The sequence below is a fragment of the Oryza glaberrima genome, chromosome 10, assembly GCF_000147395.1.
Source record: "Oryza glaberrima chromosome 10, OglaRS2, whole genome shotgun sequence".
In the NCBI taxonomy this organism is placed as follows: domain Eukaryota; kingdom Viridiplantae; phylum Streptophyta; class Magnoliopsida; order Poales; family Poaceae; genus Oryza; species Oryza glaberrima.
This window is the reverse complement of record NC_068335.1, coordinates 13,077,376-13,096,236: the sequence shown is the minus strand read 5'-3', so window position 1 is coordinate 13,096,236 and position 18,861 is coordinate 13,077,376. Positions and strand designations below refer to the sequence as shown.

At 44.1% G+C, this 18,861-nt stretch overlaps 1 protein-coding gene across 1 annotated transcript; it reads left to right on the top strand.

The window, feature by feature from the left end:
- The first annotated feature begins 14,679 nt into the window (after nucleotides 1-14,679).
- On the top strand, nucleotides 14,680-18,145 carry LOC127752499 (delta(24)-sterol reductase). The gene is made up of 3 exons (XM_052277898.1): nucleotides 14,680-14,847; nucleotides 15,888-17,144; nucleotides 17,399-18,145. Exons 2-3 carry the CDS (start codon nucleotides 15,903-15,905, stop codon nucleotides 17,840-17,842), a joined length of 1,686 nt encoding a protein of 561 aa, XP_052133858.1. The 5' UTR covers nucleotides 14,680-14,847; nucleotides 15,888-15,902; the 3' UTR covers nucleotides 17,843-18,145.
- The last annotated feature ends 716 nt before the right edge of the window (nucleotides 18,146-18,861 follow it).

Here is an 18,861-nt window from a genome sequence, read left to right as displayed (position 1 = left end):
CAGCAGCGGTCCACTTCGTCCTCGACCTCGCCGGCGGCAGCGAGCTGTACTCCTTGCCAGCGGTGGCAGGGGCAAGAGCGAGAGATGACGAGCTCGAGGAGGATGGAGAAGGCAGTGGAGCGGCACCGCCCGGGCCACTGCTTCCCCCGCCGCCGGCGCCCACCCACGCGCCGCTCCTCCCCCCGCCGCTTGCACCCGCCGACCGTCCCCCGTGCAGCTGCTTCCCCCGCCTGTGCACGCCAGCAACCACCTCCGCCTCCGGCACTGAAGCCACCATTGTCGTCGTCTACTTGTCTTCATCCACCCCCAAACTGTCGTCGCGCCTAGACGTGCGCCGCCGTGTAGCCACCCCTTTCCCCTCGGGTGCTGATCGCCGCGCCGCGCCGATGCGCCCGGCCATCACCCAAGCGGAGCTGACGCCGCCGCTGGCGCCCCCTCCAATTGGCCCTCTGACCTTCTCCTTCCGGCACCACTCTCTTCCCTCCCTCCCTCCTCTGCCCGGCGCCGCCCCAATTCCTCCCCTCCGCGCCGCCTCCCGGCCGCCCTACCAAGACTCCGCGCCGCGCAACCTCTCTCCTCCTGCGCGCGGCTCCTGCACGCAACCGCCCCGCCACCAGGCTCTCTCTCCCTGCCGCCAAGCTCTCCCCCTGCTGCCGGCCCCCTCTTCCCCACCGCCGCCGGCCATCACTTGCGTCGTCGGCGCCCATCCTTTGCTGCGCGCGCGTGACGGCGTGCGTGAGGAGGGAAAAAAGGCAGAGAGAGAAAGAGAACGGCGAAGAGAAGAAACCGTGAGAAAGAGACAAAATTAAAAGAGAGAGAAAAGAAAAAGGAAGTGGGACCCCCCTGACTCCTCCTCCCCGTGAAGCCATGAAGGGAGAGAGATGTGACGTGGCAACCTGACACGTGGGGCCCACGCTAACTCAGCTGCGACGTAGGACAAAACCGGGCTCAAAACCACCGAAGGACCTATTGTGACCGGTTTTGGTAAGTTAAGGGACCCTCGATATCTGGTTTTGCGGTTCGAGGACGTTTTTTATCTCAGTGACAAGTTGAGGGACCTTCTGTGTACTTTTTCCTTGTGTTTATTTGTGGGTCATAATGGCCCAGTAATGTCCAATACGAGTTGTTTGCAAATGGAATAAGTTTGATTTAGGTCCCTGATATTGACGTCGGGTTTGAATTACATCCTTCAACCACAATACTAGATATAACGTGGCTCTCAACTTGTAAAACCGGTGTACCTCGAGGCCCCAAAGTAGTATAGTGCCCGGTTTTAACTGACGTGGCAAGTTGACTCCAATCAAACCTGGTTGAGTTGGCATGGCCCCCACATGTCACCAAGCCTCCTCTATTCCTCCTCTCTCTCCCCCTCTCCCCCACTCTCCTCTCTTCCCCTATCTCTCTACCAGCTAGGAGGCCTACAGCGGGTGCCGCCCAACTAGAAGAGGAGCAACGGCCATGGCGGAGCTTGTCACCGAGACGCAACATCTCCATCTCCTTATTGAACTCCTCCTACACAATATCGGTCTTCCGCCACCCTTCTACTCCGTTGCGGCCGCTATCCCTCTCCTCGTCGGGTTGGATGTACTCCAAACTTGCCGAACTACAGGAACCATTCAGAGACTTCCTCATGTGTACACGGGTGAGCATGTCCGGGTAGGAATACAACGCAGACATAGGCCAACAAAGGGAGGATGTGGACATGTCCTGTGTCACGAAGAGGAATCCCCCAAGCTCCTCATCTTCGGTGTGCGCTTTGCTCGCCCGCGTGCACTCGTCGAGCATGCGCACTAGCATGTTTGGTGGTGAGCGACGGCTCACCCTCCCTTGGGACCCTCGCTGAGGCCGCCGATGCCGAAGCAGACAACAACACCCCTCACGCGCCTCTGTCACCGACATCTTCATCGCCACCTCGCTGCTAAGCACATCTGCCTCTGATGATTGCATCGTTTCACTGGTGCCGCTTCCCTAGCTCCCGCCATAGGGCTGGACACGGTGCTCCGAGGAAGCTCGACTTGCACCTTGGAGGCTAATTAGCCATCGCTACCACCACCTAGTGGTCGGCGGGCATGGAGGTGCCCCTGTACACCTCTGCATTCGCACTCACCACCGCGGCCATGCTCCGCATCATGATGTCCTCCTCCTCGCTCACCACCAAACTCGATGGCACTGTCTCTACCCTTTCCCCTTTCCCCTTTGGTCGTTGCCTGCCTCCCAGCTTGGAGAGAGATGGGGAAGTGAGGGGAGAGGGAAGAATAGAGGAACATGGGTTGGTTTGTGACATGTGGGTGCATACGAGTCCCATGCTGACTCGTCGTGTTGACTAGAGTTAAATCGCTACGTCAATCAAAACCAGGCACTATACTGCTATGGAATCTTAGGTACACCGGTTTTTCAGGTTAAGGAAAATGTTGTATCTGGTGTTACGATTTTTTAGGATATAATTCAAACTTGACGTCAAGATGAGGGATCTACAAGGAAATTATTCCTTTGCAAATAGCAATCTCCTTGGGGCAAGGGATGCATAGGATATCCAAGCAAGAGTAGTATAACTGGGCTTGGTTTATGTAGAATGACTGGTGCAGTGACGCTGAACAAATGGTCCTGATTTATTTTTTACTGTCAGTTACCTATATTTATGCAAGATATGTACATAAGGTGTATAAGCATAAACTTACATGATATGGAAATACAATACTAAATGTACAACGAATTTAAATGCATTGTATTGGAATCGGTCTAGATTGATAAAATAATTGATAAGTAAAAAAGAACAACTGACAAATAGATAACCATGTAAAAAAGTAGTAGGACGATCCAGTTGCGTAACTACATCTACTATTAATTTGGTCATGGACAATCAAAGTACGCCAATTAATAGTCGGCAATAGTCCTGAACAATCGAAGTACATCAATTAATAGTCGACAAATTAGATTCACTGTACCTATGATATTCCCTTCAAGCTTTTTTTTAATAGGAAAAAGAAACGCTGAAAACAATACGTGTTGTTCTATCAGAAGAAATGTGATGGCGACCTGAGGCCACTGCTAAGGGGAAACAAACTCCAAAAACATAAACTGATATAAACACTACCAGTAGTAACAGATATTTAGATTTGTAGCCCCAAAATATATCACTAGGGGTGTGTTTAATTTTCGCAAAATTAGAAGTTTGATTTAAATTGGAACGATGCGATGGAAAAGTTGGAAGTTTATATGTGTAGAAAAGTTTTGAATTTCAGGGCCGGCCCTGGCCCTATGCAGCCGAGGCGACCGCCGGGGGCCCATGATGGTGGGGGGCCCATGATAGAGGGGGGACCAATACCTAATACTAGTAGTCTAGTATCTGTCTATGGCCTACCTGGAAGCAGAAACGCCGAAACGAGAGGAGTTGGAGTGTCGTCGCCTTGTCGCCCAATCTGAGACACTAATGATCTTAATACCGTTATTGATGGTTTTGCATCAAGAAATACCCGAAGAAGTATCTTTTCATGAGAAGCAATGGATATGATGGGGTTCTTTTCTTCATTAAGGTGATGATTAGTTCCAAGGTATAAATATATTGTTGTTTTGGTTGACTTTATTTCTCGATAATTACCAGACATATTAAATTTAATATATGGAAGTATTTGTTTTCGTTTTGCAAATAAAATTAGCGTCTATATATATCATAAAATTTTATATATAGCTTATAGGGCCCATCGCGATGAGTTCGCCTAGGGCCCTCAAAATCATAGGACCGGCCCTGTTTTAATGTGATGGAAAAATTAAAAGTTTGAAAAAAAAGTTAGGAACTAAACTAGACCTAGGTTGCATTTAGATATGCTCTTGTCCATATTTATTGTATCAGGAAACGCCACAACTTTTTATGGGCGGAGGGGTAGCTAGCTAACCGATAGTGTTTTTATTTTAATTGTCATATAATTGGTTGATATCAATAAAACTATTCCTACATTAGTATATTTGTATATTGTAATTGTAAGTTTGTAACCGGACAGGAGCATCTGACCGAAGGCATCGATCCGGGCACCCCACACTGGCTGTGGCAGCCTAACAATTGGTGGAGAATTTGTGTCTGAAATTACGATCATGTCCCTGCGTGATGAGACGACGATGCAAAGCAGCAAAGGTGCAGGCCGCCGAGGAGGCGACAAAGCACGCAGGCACGTGGACCACCGCACACTGGAGAATCAGCGGCTGCACGATCTGAATCTGAGATCCAGCCAAACTGTCAGTCTCCATCTCAAATCTCATCTCGTGATCCATCGTGCGATCATAATTAAGTACGTTAATCTAATCTATCAATACATTACTCCATTATACATATGCTCCCAGCTGGCCTAGCTCTTGGCCTTTTTTATACAAGTCAGGTGCAAAGCGCGCACTCACTCAGCACATATCATTCATGGGTAGAGTAGTAGTCAATGTCTACACGTCTACACTGATGAACACATGACAAAGTTTGGTTTTGCTCTAAAACACTTAAAATATTTTGTTTTTCTTTGTTGATGGACACTTATAACATAAGAACAATGTTTTTGAACTCACAAGGAGAAATAAAAAATAGCCATTGCTGAGGGAGCTAGTTCACGGTCGCGGCGCAGTAGACTCGCATGAGACCGGTAGAACGGTCTCGGAGTAGGCATGCTCTAGGTGACGAAGCAAGTGTGAGAAACAATAAGATGGATAACCCCTTAGCATGTGTTTTGTTCAAGAGTTGGGATAGATCGGGTTAGCTAGGTTAAATCCATTTATGAGAATGTTAGGTTTGGGGATATGCAAGATAAGCGTTAGAGGATAACCCTTTATCGGGTGCTGAAGATGATGTTGCTGGGGTTACTCAGAACTGCACGATACAAGTCTGTGTTCATGAAAAGAAAAGGATAGCATCAATATGTTCTGCAGTGCTACATACAATCCATCTCCTTCTTATATATACTACTGATCCTCATATTTTATCCCAAGAAATATAGACAAAATCCGGATGAACAGGGTTCTAAGAAAAAACTCTGCCAACTTAGCTTGGGTCTTGTTTTGATCGCCTGACACCCATGGATTTGTTTACCCCATTTTCGACACTGTGCAGATCAGATCCCAACAAATGCATGCCATTCAGGAGTACGATCTCTACTTAAACAAAAGGAAAAAATCAGGATCGGAGCTGTATTGCTGTCCGGGTTTGTCTATTTCTCTGATGCTGCGTTCGATCGGCTCGCGTGGATAGAAATTTTCAGCCCACTCAAAACGAAAGTACTCACTAGCGCATAATTAATTAAATATTAATAATTATAAAACTGAAAAACGATCTATTTAAATTTTTTAAACAACTTGTACATAATTTTTTTTAAAAAATATATCATTTAACAATTTAAAAAGCGTAATGGAAAATGAGGAATTTGAATTTTGGATTTGGAGTAAAGAACTGGGCCTAGTATAATTCGTTTATAGCTCTATGAGTTCAGGTCAGCTATTGGGTTACCGTTCATTCAAACCTGGAAGACATTTTGATCTCTTCAGGAAATTTATAATCTTCCTATCTAATCTGAATTAGCATCACACTCAACTTGGTTGCATTTGATGCGGTCTTTGCCTTCTGAACAGGGTACACGGTAAGCACTAGGCTTTGGCTTTGGATGGTGCCCACCTGGCCCAGCCCACTTGTACCACCGGATCTAAATCCAACGGACCAGATTGGATTGGATTGGATTGGACCAGTAGGGTACAGTACTTAACTGAAATGTGGGGGTGAAAGTGGTTAAGACAGATCACCAGATCCTCCGGTCCATGCTGGTGGGGCCTAGGAGGCAGGCGTGTGTATCGAGCTGACTGAGCTGTGGGCCCCATGGCTTAGATGCTATTGCTGCAAGGTGATAAACCCATAAGCACAGTCAACTTCGCTTAAGTTAAGGGAGGCTAAAGCAACAAGAGATACGCTAACTCGGCATTTTCTGATGAAACACAAATATCTATGGCAGTATTTGGCAAATGGAAAAGGGAAATAATTTTTCATCCATCTTTAAATTCTAACCATCAATTATTCCATTTTCATTTAATCCTAACCCTTTATTCATTTCCTAATCCCAATTCCGCCCCCCATTTCCCATTATCCAAACACACCTCATATGATCAAAAGAAAAAAAAAACATATTGCCTACTCCATCTCAATTTGAAGCTGCCTACTCCATCTTAATTTGGAGCTATGTTAAAAAAAAGAGAGAGATTTGGAGGGATAACATTTTTTAAGAAGAAATTATGAGCATGTTGAGAATTGAACACATAACATTAGGATTAAAACCACATACCCCTTACCACCACACTATCAAATGCATCTATAGAAACATTCCATGTCCATATATATCCACAAAATCTACGAATAAATTGGTAAGGTCTACTCATAGAACATTTCACATTTACAACTTTAGTCATTGATTGTTGCAGTCAACATCCTGCCATACGGGCAATTTTACACTAATTATAGTGACTTGAGGCAGGGTAGAGATAGGGCTTGCGCACCAACAAACCTCAACACTATATTTGCCACTGCATGCTCTTCAGTTATGACTGGTAGTTCGTTTTGGTTAGGATCAAAACTTGTCATGACCAGGAAACTAGGGAGGATATATCGTAGCAGGATTGTGTTCCTATATATATAAGACCCGTCCGATCTCGTTAAATCATATGAAACTCTTACATAGGATCGGGATATTACCGAAATTAAAATAAATACTAGGATCAATATCGTTCCTTGTTTGCTACGAAAATACTACGATACATATCATACATATCAAAGATACTGACAACCTTAAGATTGAGGACAGAGCTCTTGCAACGCCCCCTACTCGTGCAATCTACATCCCTTCTGGTAGTGGCGGAGCCAGCTCTCGGACAAGTCAGCTAGTCGCCCAGGCTTGTCCGCTTGTGTCTTCACTACAGATAACCATCAATGTCTGAGAGAATTGGTTGATCGTCAAAAAAACGGTACTCCCCTCCTTCAAAAATATAAACATTTTTAGTATAGTGCAAAGTCAATTTTTTTAACTTTAACTGTTAATAACAAAAAAAATAAACAAGATCAATAATGTAAAATCGATGTCACTAGATTTATCGTTAAACAAGCTATCGTAATATGTAACATTTTTTATTTAAAATATTTTATTTTTATAGATATGTTGGTCAAATAAGCATCTCGAAGACTGTGTTGAATTCTTTAAAAAATAGTTATATTTTAGAACGGATGGAGTATTATGGCTTGTTTGGATCCTCCGAGCTATTAAATAGCCCTCTAGAATCTTGCTATTTAGGAGTATTAAACGTAGATTACCGACAAAACCGATTCCATAACCCCTAAGCTATTTTGCGAGACGAATCTAATGATGTATATTAATCCATGATTAGCGACCGATTACTGTAGCATCACTATAATAAATCATGGATTAATATACCTCGTTAGATTCATCTCGCAAAATAGACTAGGGGTTATAGAATGAGTTTTGTCACTAATCTACGTTTAATACTCCTAAATAGCAAGATTTTGGAGGGCTATTTAATAGCCCTCCGGATCCAAACAGGACCTATATAGCGCATCTGTGCTTCGGGATCCTGCTGGCTCATCCACTGCCTTCCGGCGAACTTCGGCAGGCGACGGAGCTACGGAGTAGCTAGCTAGCAGCTGCCGCTCTCCGGCCGGCCGGGCGGCGACAGAACACGCATGCACGTGGAACTATAAATAAAGCCGGCGACGATCTGAATCTGAGATCCAGACAAATGGATGAACAGGCATCACCTCGTCTCACGTCTCGTGCAGATCCGTCGCTGACTTCAATATACGTTGCCTAGCTAGTGGCTAATATTTAATTTAATCTAGTGTCTAATACTCCCTCCGTTTTGAAATGTTTGACGCCGTTGACTTTTTAGCATATGTTTGACTGTTTGCCTTATTTAAAAATTTTAAGTAATTATTAATTCTTTTTCTATCATTTGATTCATTGTTAAATATATTTTATGTAGGTATATAATTTTACATATTTCATAAAAGTTTTTGAATAAGACGAACGGTTAAACATGTGCTAAAAAGTCAACGGTGTCAAATATTTCGAAACGGAGGGAGTATTTAATTTAATCAGTGATTGTAATTTAGTCAGTATGATCGATCAGGCATGTTATCTTATCTGTCCGGACTTTGTCAGGTATTATTTTGGTTTCCTAATAAAATAAATGTATTATTGGTTCAGGTAATTCGATGATCTCATCCCCTCCGTCCAGGCAGGAGATGATTATACACGCGTGCATGTCTAGAATATCTCGCCATTTTATTATATATATTTCTCATCCGCACGTAAAATGGGCAAAATGGTTTTTTTTGTGCATGTGTGATGTGACATATGTAGTTGTTGGACATCATTATTGTTAATTAAAACGATCAAAACATAAAGCAGAAACATTTTAGTAGTTGAGATGAGATATTTGGAGTCATCAAAAAGAGAAAAAAAAACGTGATGCATGTATTGGTTCGATAATTTAACCATTTTGATTCTCTTATTTATAATCGTCGTTTAGCAATTTGTTCTATAATCCTATTATTGTTATCAGTCTTGTTAATGTGATCATTAAAAAAATTTCTCATCCTCTCTTTCATCTCCAGTTCTCCACTGAGCAAAGCATATAAATAATATCCCCTGATCTGGCCACTGTCTTCTGTCTCACCATCCGCCCTTCATATGGTAGGTAGTTGATCATGCATGGGGTAAGGTGAGTTGACCACATTCACCATTAGAGCAAGTTTAATAGTATAGCTAACTATAAGCTTCAAATCTCATCTATAGTCAATTCATATAGTAGTTATCTATAAATATATACTACACTATTAATACATGGTCCCACATATCATACATACGTGGTGTCTGAGAGTCTGTGCTGCAGCTGGCTGTAAATCTGTAGCCCTCTCATCTTCTCTCTCCTCTTTTATATTTTCAATATGAGTTTATAGTTGGCTTATAGTAGGGTCATCACCACATGATAATATTTTTCATCTTGTCAGTAAAAAACTAAATTTGCCGCGAAACCATGCATTAGCAATGACCTTGCACTTAGGCTTGCGATCTCCGAAGCCACCCATTGTGCTTCTTATATGGCTTAACTTCTTTCTTGAATTTTGTTCGGTTAATCCCGCCCTCAAAGGGATTGAGGGCTTATTTCGCGGTAGTCTTTCTCCAATTAGATTTCCCAAATAAAACTCTCCAAACACCCATATAGCTAGCTCTATAATTGGTTTCGCAAGCCAAACTCGTTGCTCACTCCAACAAACTGTTCCTCTACTTTCTCTACTCTGAATTTATGACACTAAGGCCTTGTTCGATCTTCCATTTTAGAGATAGATTGTTGATACACGCAAAACGAGAAACCTCATTAGCATATGATTAATTAAGTATTAACTATTATAAATTAAAAAAATAGATTTATTTGTTTTTAGCAACTTTTTTAAAAAACACACCATTTAACTAGTTGAAAGAAAAACGACGAAATTGTAGTTTGGAGTTGAAGAATAGAACAGTGCCTAAGACCCATATGTTAGCCTCTACCCTCTCCCCCCTCTTTCTCCTCTTTCTCCCTCTCTCCCTCTTCTCTCACTGGGGCCATCCCAGAGCTCCTCCCAGCCCACTCCCTCTCCGCAGCGATGACGTCCGTGCGAAGGTGGATGGTGGTGGAGGATCCTTGAGTGCGAGGTAGGGGTGGCTGACGCCGAAGAAAGGGAGGTCGTCGCCTGTGCTATGGCAGCATCATTGGGGCGACGATGAGCGGGAGGCCACGGCGGTGAGGACGCACGTGGAGGCTATGGCTACGGAGTCAAGGGAGAGGCCACTGTCACACCCTAAAAATCCCAAATAGATAAATTGTTGTCTAAATTGGAATTATTAGAATTTATTTTAAAAGCCTAGAAGAGAAGATCTAGTTTTAATTAATAAATTCCAATATAAAATGGGGCCAGATAAAATTTCATTAAATACTTTGCTTAATTCTATAATTCCTAGATTTTTCTGGGATTTATTTGAGCTAAGGAAGTATTTTTTAATAAATGGAATTGCATTTAATGAATAATTTAAATTGAAAAAGGTTTTTAAAATCCTCTTTTGGCTTTGGGCCGAAAGTCGGCCCAAAACCTTCTCTCTCTCCTCGGCCCAAGCCGGCCCAGTCCGCCCGCAGCAGCCGCGTGCGCGTGTCCTCGGACGCTGACAGGTGGGGCCCGCTTGTCAGGTCGTCGTCTACCTCCGGTCACCCGCCGCCCGAGCCCTAGCGCCGCGCCGCCGCCGTCTCCTTCCAAATTCGGCCGCCCCTTTCCTTTTTCGGTGAAATCAATAGAGGGGAAATGATCTTCGGGATCTCCTCTACCTTTTCTCTTTTGGAATCGTCGGCTAAAATCATTTGGAAATCCGTGGATTCGAGTTTGATTCGGATCGATCTCTCTCCTCCGAACCCTAGACTTTCCTTCGCGTCGCTGGTCGCCGTGGGCCTTCGCCGCCGCCTCCTAACCCCTATAAATTGACCCCCAAGCCCGCCGCTACCCGCCGGCACCCTCGCCTTCACCTCTCGTCGCCGGTAAAGCCCTAGCGCTGTGTAGCCTAGCGCCGCCGTCGCCGCCGTTCGTCCAGCCGTGCGCCGCCGCCGCTCCGGTCGTCGTCGTCGCTCGGGGAGGTCACTATCGTGATCGCCAAGCCGTCGCCGACCTCGTCCGCCCCTCCGCCGTCGCTGTCGACCGCCGGAATACCGTCGCCGTCGTCAAGCCGAAGGTCGCCGCCGCTTCTTCCTCGACGCCGTCGCCGTCCGTTGATCTTCCGCCGTTGTTTTGGTCACCGGTGAGTTCGCCGCGTTGCCCTCTACGTGTTGGTTCCCTCCGTTCACGCTGTCGTGCCGTCGTTCGCCGGCGAGCATGCACGCCCGAGCCGCCGCCGGTGGTGACGTCATCGCTGACGTCATCGTCGTCGTTCCCCGTGGCCCGGTCATGGACCGATGGATCTTGGCCGTCCGTTTTGGATGAATCGATCTCGGTCGTTCGTTTCCGTGAGCCGCCGCCGTGCACCCGGTTCACCGCGAACCCTAGCCGCTGACGCAATAAACCCCTTTTTCCTTTTCAAAAATAATTCATTATTGCGTCATAATTCAATTAAAATCTAAATAAATGATTTAATCCGATTTAATCTTTGAAAATTCATAACTAATTCATCTTAGCTCGGATTTAGTTGGTTCAAGTCTCTAAATTTTTCTAAAATTGAGATCTACATGTTAAAAATATCCACATGTACTGTTCATGCTTGTTTATGTGCTGTTTGGTGATTTTGCTTCTTTCTGTTTAGATTCCGACGTTTCCGGAGAGTCCGTTTTCGCAGGAGAAGAATTTGAAGAGTTCCACGGCCAGCAAGGCAAGTCACGCGGATCCCAAATAACCCTTTGAGCATGTTGATCCCGTTTAAAGCTATTGTTCTATTCAACTATTGCATTTATTTTCGAATATCATTGGGTGGAATTAACCTATTGTTTGTTATAACCCTTTTGTTCTTGATTACTTTATTCCTTGATACCTTGGGTTATTGTAACTTTACTAGTTGAGCTTTATATATTGGTTCAGCTAGATAATAGATACGATTGCTTAGCCATGCTTAGAAACTTTAGCACACTATTGGGATAACTTATAACTCACTATTATTTAATGATGGCTTAATGATAGCTCACGATGGTCAATCGTAATTGGTTAATTAATTAAATTGCCAACTAAAACTTGATAATGGTGGGTTGTGAGCACATGGTTTTGATGGTCGTGCTCATGACAATTAAGGACCGGTTCACGAGTTTCGGTTGTGAAACATTAACCGTGCCAACCACAAGCCAGCGTGGGCAACGGCTTTACCTTTTGTATAGCATGGTTCATTGCGGAGCACCAGACTGAGATGTGGCGGAGATAAGCCCACGGGGGTCGCTGGGGAGTCCATGCCTTGTTTATAAGGGGGTGATTATGATCCAGGAACGGTGCGCTGTGGTGGATTGTGTTGTGTGAGGGGTATTGTGTGAGGGGTACTGTCACAGCTCCTTTCCGAGGTACCGTGGTGGTATTGAGGCGCATGGTGACATGTCGTGGGGCTGTGTCTTGTGGGTACAGTGGTACACCTCTGGCCAGAGTAAAACTATTCAAATAGCCGTGCCCGCGGTTATGGGCGGGTCTAACAATGTCTTTCGTGATTAGTCTCACACTTCCCATCATAATAAAAGATGCTATAACTGGTAATAATTTGATTAGCTCCTGGTTTGGAATGGTTAATTCCTGGTTTGGAGATAGAACTGTGCAGCCGGGATGGTTGTTCAGAATGGTTGGGCCTATACAACAGGGTATGTTGTATAGCGTTGGATTAATATTATTTAATTATTACTTAACTATTTTATTAAATTCTGAAATGTTTATTAAATGTTGTTTATGCAAATGAAACCCTACTATGCCATCCTTTGTTATCCTGTGCACTGGCATATTTGCTGCGTGGCTTGCTGAGTATGTCATATACTCACCTTGCAATTATTCATCAGAGGAGGAGTTCTACAGTGATGCTGATGGTGTGGAGGATTAGGTGTAGCCCTGGTCAAGCTGCCTGTGGAGTGGAGTCGTCTGCGCCGTTTATCTTTTTTTTTTTCCGCTGCTTAGATCTTTATTGATTGAGAGGAACTATCTACCTCTGTAATGACATTTTATTCGCTTATTAATTAGAGTAATAATTGTACTCTATTATCAATTTATTATTGTGTGCCTCGGCTGATTCCTGGACGAGGGTTCACACACATGTAAGCGTTTGGAATTTTGGATAGAAATTCCGGACGTGACAGCCACTGTGACAGAGTCGAGAGAGAGGCGCTCTCGACGGTGCCGGTTCCGCCGCTCACCTTCCCGAGTTGCAACCTTTAACATTGATCTCGAATGGAGGAAGAAAATGAATATGAGGTAGGGGACCCACAGAAGGTGTGTGGATTGTAAGTGGAGTAAGTTGGCCAAGTTTGACGAGTTAAGGAGTTTGGCCGGCCGAATGGTTTGGAGAGTGTGATGGAGAGACTATATGAATGCGATTTTTTTTATCCACAATTGCTAATTTTTGTCTTTTAAAGTGGGATGAAGATGCTCTAACTTAAAAATACATTTTTGCGAGACAAATCGATAAAGCTTTTTTTTAAAAAATTTTTGACGAAGGGAGTATATTACTTATGGCACATTTCAAAATTAACGAAAATGGAGAACAAACTTCTGCTGCGCACAAAATGTGCTTCTCTTAGTTCATGACCAACAATATCCCTAAATGAAACCCAATTCTAAAATTGAGGTTTATTTTGTGAAAAGCTTACTCAACAACTCCCCCTAGAGATGTATCCAAAAATTAGAATCCTCTTCTCCTTTCTTGCTCTCCACAAGTCGAGAGATACTCTCGCTCCAAATTTCCACATGGCGAAAGGAGTGGGTGCCACATGGAGAGATCGTGTGCGTGGGAGGCGATGGGCAGAGCAATTTTTTTTCCGTATCTGTTGGTAGTTAGGGGGTGGTTCCATTTTTTATTATTAGAAGTTAGTTTACACCTTAAAATCAAACTAGAAATTCAAAAACATAATTTTAGAGATAAATTTTTAGGTATATCTTGGGCATATTCTTTAGTACTCCCTCTGTCATATTTTAATTGCAGCCATGATTTTCCGTGCCCAACTTTAACTATCCGTCTTATTTATTTTTTTTAAAAAAAATTAAAATCATAAGTGACGTAAAAGTACTATTCATATTTGGGTGAATAGCTAATTAAGTCCCTCAAGTTTCACCGAAGGCTCAATTTGGTCCTTCACGTTTTATTTTGTCCACATAGCTCCTCTAAATATTTGTTTTGGCTTGACATCATACTTGGGCCCACTTAATATGCCATATGGCTATTTTTAAGTCAATATTTCTATTAGAAAATATCCCTTTTGCCCTTAATTTATATACAACTATATACTAAAAGGGAGAAAACCAAGATGAATAAACAACATTGCAGATATACTTCCCATTATTTCAACATGTGCACATAAAACTTAAGCAATTACTATCGTATACACTTGCTAGTACATAATTTATTTTCGTTTTACATAATTTACTATACATTATCTTAAAAAAATCAAGCATACAAATTTTCTCTTATATATGTGAATGATGGGGGTATAAGTGTCATTTATCAAGAGAGTTGTTGGTTCAAGGATAAGTTTGAACTAAAATAAAAACTTGAAGGAGTAATATGGATAGACTGAAACATCAAGGACTAAACTGAGCCTTGGATAAAACTTGGAGGACCACTTTAGCTATTCACCCTTCATATTTTATCATCTTATAATAATAAAAATACTAATTATAAAAAAATTTAAATAAAACGGACGATAAAAATTAGACGAAAAACTTATAGCTGCACTTAAAAGAGAGGGAAGTACCGGAGTGCCATTTAAAATTGGGAAAACGGAAAAGTGAAATATTGAGCTGAATTTCCGGGCGCTGGGGAGTAGGGGGGCAAAAGAGTCATTTCCGCGTATTTCTCGCCCGTTCGCCATCTCTTGTCGTGTAGTACCGCCGAAAAGGAATTTCCCTTTCCGCCCCTGCGCTGTGCGCTCCACTCCACTACTTGAGTCCCCCATCCCCAGACTCCGCCACCACCACCTCCGGCTCCCCACCCCGACCAGCGGCGCCAGAGCAGAGGCAGTGAGGCCGAGCTCCTCGCCTCGCCTCGCCGTCTCCGCCCGCGCGGCGCTGCCGCCGAGCTGCCGCCGGCCTCCTCCTCCTCCTCCTTCCCGGTTCGGATCGGGCCCAAGGTATATACCACTCGTCTTCTCTCCCTCCTCCCCGCCGCTTCATGAGCCACCGGAGATTGCCTTGAGGGGATTTCTTCCCGCTCGGATCGACGGATCCAGTCCCGTTTCTTCCGGATTCTTGCGGTGTAGAGTCGTAGTCGTAGTGGTAGTGTTGGTAGCGGCTTGTTTTTCGAGGGAGGGATTTGGGGGGGTTTGGTTGGTTCGGGTTCTTGGGGAGGGTTTAGCTGAACCCGTGAGGTTTCTGAGGTCCCCGCCTGAACAGATCTGTGGTGTCTCCGTGTGGGAGCATGTTTTGCTGCGTGCGTGCGTGCATGCCAGCCATGGATTGGTGCTCACGCCGCATGCGTGAGCTTTGGGGGGGGGGGGGGGGGGTTCAGTTGTTGTTGGATTATGTGAGCGAGAACGCATGATACGATGCAATGCCGCGGTCCTTTTTGTTGTGATGGGCAGCCTCACAGCATGCGTGCTGCGGCATTCACATGGACGTCGACACCGTGTCGATTCTTTTTGTGTCTCTTGTTGTGTTGTGAAATTTTTCATGAATGGTGCAAGGTGGCGGTTGGTCTTGGATGTGGATGTTGAGCTGGGAGGATCAGTTATCCTACAAATTGCATCTTAGTACTACATATGTTGACATGGCATTACTGATTCACCCTCCTTTTTTTTTGCTTCTGCATGTCATTGCCCTGTTACCCCTTAAAATAGGTTCTATTATGGTATACCTATCCAGTGTGCAAGAATGATATGCCTTTGACATTGTTGCGTCATCTTTACTTGGTACTTTAGATGGTAAAATGGAAGTGTGATGGATGTAACTGTGTCAATACAGCGGAGAAGATATTAATCAATAATCATGTACATTTGTTGTTTTTGGCATCTTCTCATGTAAAATCTTTTGGGTCTGTTCTTGTTATGTGCTTCACTTTCACTTTTACTGTTTTTTTTTTAATTTTCAAGAAACATACAGCTTCAGTGTGGTGATTGATAAAAATAATTACTCTAACTAATTCTGTTTTCTCCTCGAACTGTTCTGTTCCTAGAGCCGGACTGCAGCCATGGCAGATCTGCAGGAGCCCCTCGTTCGTCCGAAGAGGAAGAAGGTTTTGGTGGACTACTTGGTAAAGTTCCGATGGATTCTGGTGATCTTTGTGGTGCTCCCCATTTCCGCTCTGATCTACTTCAATATCTATTTGGGCGATGTCTGGTCTGCCATGAAATCTGAGAAACGTCGCCAGAAGGAACATGATGACAATGTGCAAAAAGTTGTGAAGCGGCTCAAGCAGAGGAACCCAAAGAAGGATGGCCTTGTTTGCACAGCTAGGAAGCCCTGGATTGCTGTTGGCATGCGCAATGTAGACTACAAGCGTGCTAGGCATTTTGAGGTTGACCTTTCCGCCTTCAGGAACATTCTTGAGATTGACAGAGAGAGAATGGTTGCCAAGGTTGAGCCTCTTGTCAACATGGGCCAGATAACCAGAGCTACATGCCCAATGAACCTTGCCCTTGCAGTTGTTGCTGAGCTTGATGACCTTACTGTTGGGGGACTGATCAATGGGTATGGTATTGAAGGGAGCTCTCACCTCTATGGTCTTTTCTCTGACACTGTTGTCGCCGTGGAAGTTGTTCTTGCAGACGGTCGAGTTGTTAGAGCCACTAAGGATAATGAGTACTCTGACCTTTTCTATGGCATTCCCTGGTCCCAGGGAACACTTGGGTTTCTTGTTTCCGCTGAGATCAAACTCATTCCCATCAAGGAATACATGAGGCTCACATATACTCCAGTTAAAGGGTCACTGAAGGAGATAGCACAAGGTTATTGTGATTCGTTTGCACCACGAGATGGTGATCCTGCAAAGGTCCCAGACTTCGTTGAGGGAATGGTGTACACAGAAAATGAGGGTGTCATGATGACTGGTGTTTATGCTTCCAAAGAAGAGGCAAAGAAGAAGGGCAATAAGATCAACTGTGTTGGGTGGTGGTTCAAGCCTTGGTTTTACCAACATGCTCAGACAGCACTCAAGAAGGGTGAGTTTGTGGAGTACATTCCAACAAGAGAGTACTACCACCGTCACACCCGGTGTCTGTACTGGGAGGGAAAGCTGATCTTGCCATTCGGCGACCAATTCTGGTTCAGGTTCCTCTTGGGCTGGCTGATGCCACCAAAGGTGTCTCTGCTCAAGGCCACACAGGGTGAATCTATCAGGAATTACTACCATGACAACCATGTGATTCAAGACATGCTGGTTCCCTTGTACAAAGTTGGAGATGCTCTTGAGTTTGTTCACAAGGAAATGGAGGTGTGTTTCACTTCGGATCGAATATTTGATGTTTAAGTATCAAATATGCATTTAAAACGAGGCTTTTCAATTATATAACTACTTCTAGAAATGAATATTCCATGCCATAAATTGTTATGCTTGCACATGCATTCTATTACTTATATCTTTGGGCTTGATGTAAGTTCACCTAACTATTCTTGTGCCTGTACCAACTATTTTAGTGTACTGCAATCTACTGCTGCTTACAGTTCACTAATAATTTCTGTTATTAGGTTTATCCACTGTGGCTGTGCCCGCACCGGCTCTACAAGCTCCCTGTGAAAACCATGGTGTACCCAGAGCCTGGCTTTGAGCACCACCACAGGCAAGGTGACACTAGCTATGCCCAGATGTTCACCGATGTTGGTGTGTACTATGCTCCTGGTGCTGTCCTGAGGGGCGAGGAGTTCAATGGCGCTCTAGCTGTCCACAGGCTGGAGCAGTGGCTGATTGAGAACCACAGCTACCAGCCACAGTACGCTGTATCTGAGCTCAACGAGAAGGACTTCTGGAGGATGTTTGATGCTTCTCACTACGAGCATTGCCGCCAAAAGTATGGTGCCGTCGGTACCTTTATGAGCGTCTACTACAAGTCCAAGAAGGGAAGGAAGACTGAGAAGGAGGTGCAGGAAGCCGAGGCCGCCATCCTCGAGCCAGCCTACGCTGATGAGGCGTAATTTCGTTGAGACCTTCGATGGTTTAGTCGTCCGGGTTTTCTCCCCATTCCAAATGGGATTTTTCGTCTGAACTATCCTTTTGCTTAGAACTTGATGTGCAGTGTTTGTAGCACTTTGTAATCCTGTCATCGTCGTCCGTCTGCTCTTGGTACTTCTTTCACCCTTGATCAAGTTGCTGAACTTAGTCAGGACTTATGTGGTATTTAACCCAAGATCTGAATAATTTTGTGGCTACTGGACTAGTTAATTTCCTCAGCTATTAATTTGAGCTGTAGCATCAGATGAGGTGAACTTTAGCAATTGAGCTGCTGTTTCTGGTGTCATTATTCGTCAAGAACCTTTTCTGTTCATTTTAATATACTTGAACTGATCACCAGTCACTATCGCACTATCGATATTGATCATGAAAAGCAAATTCTTGAGGAAAATTGAGTGATGGGGTTGGGGCCAAAATTGTGGGTCGTTGCAAAGGAGTACTGTTTGATCCACAAGAGGATAAGAGATGATTTGAGGGAAACAGGAGAACAGTGTTGCAGACGTGAATGGGATGCATGTGCTACCGGTTATGTTCTGTTACATAGAAGATGGTACATGTACCACCGCTTTGAGCCTCTTTTCTTCCCCTTGTAATTCGTGGTGGGGTTGAATTGATTCCTGTAGAAAATAAACGCTGCTCACCCTTTCGTTTAATTCTCCCACCAAGTGGATTGAACGGGATTTGAAGAGAAATAATTACACACATCTTCCTCAATTCTCTCCAATCTCTTTCTTACGACAATGCCTTATGAGATACAATGGCGTTCTCTTTTGAAACAAGGGGATTTCTGATTCATGTGAAATTATAGTGTTTCAAACGAGGTCTCTGTATCGGAGTCCTAACCATTGGCGATGGAAGGGACAAGAAATAATTCTTCATATATATAAGAAAAAAAGAGAATATAAGTGGTTCCTTTTCTTTATATATGAGATTCGATTATTTCATTTGTGTTCGCGTTTGAGATTTTAGTTGTGACTTGTGA

Coding starts and splice junctions, on each gene's coding strand:
- LOC127752499 (XM_052277898.1), top strand. CDS start 15,903: ATGGCAGATCTGCAGGAGCCCCTCGTTCGTCCGAAGAGGAAGAAGGTT. Junction 17,145..17,398: donor TTGTTCACAAGGAAATGGAG/GTGTGTTTCACT, acceptor TTCTGTTATTAG/GTTTATCCACTGTGGCTGTG.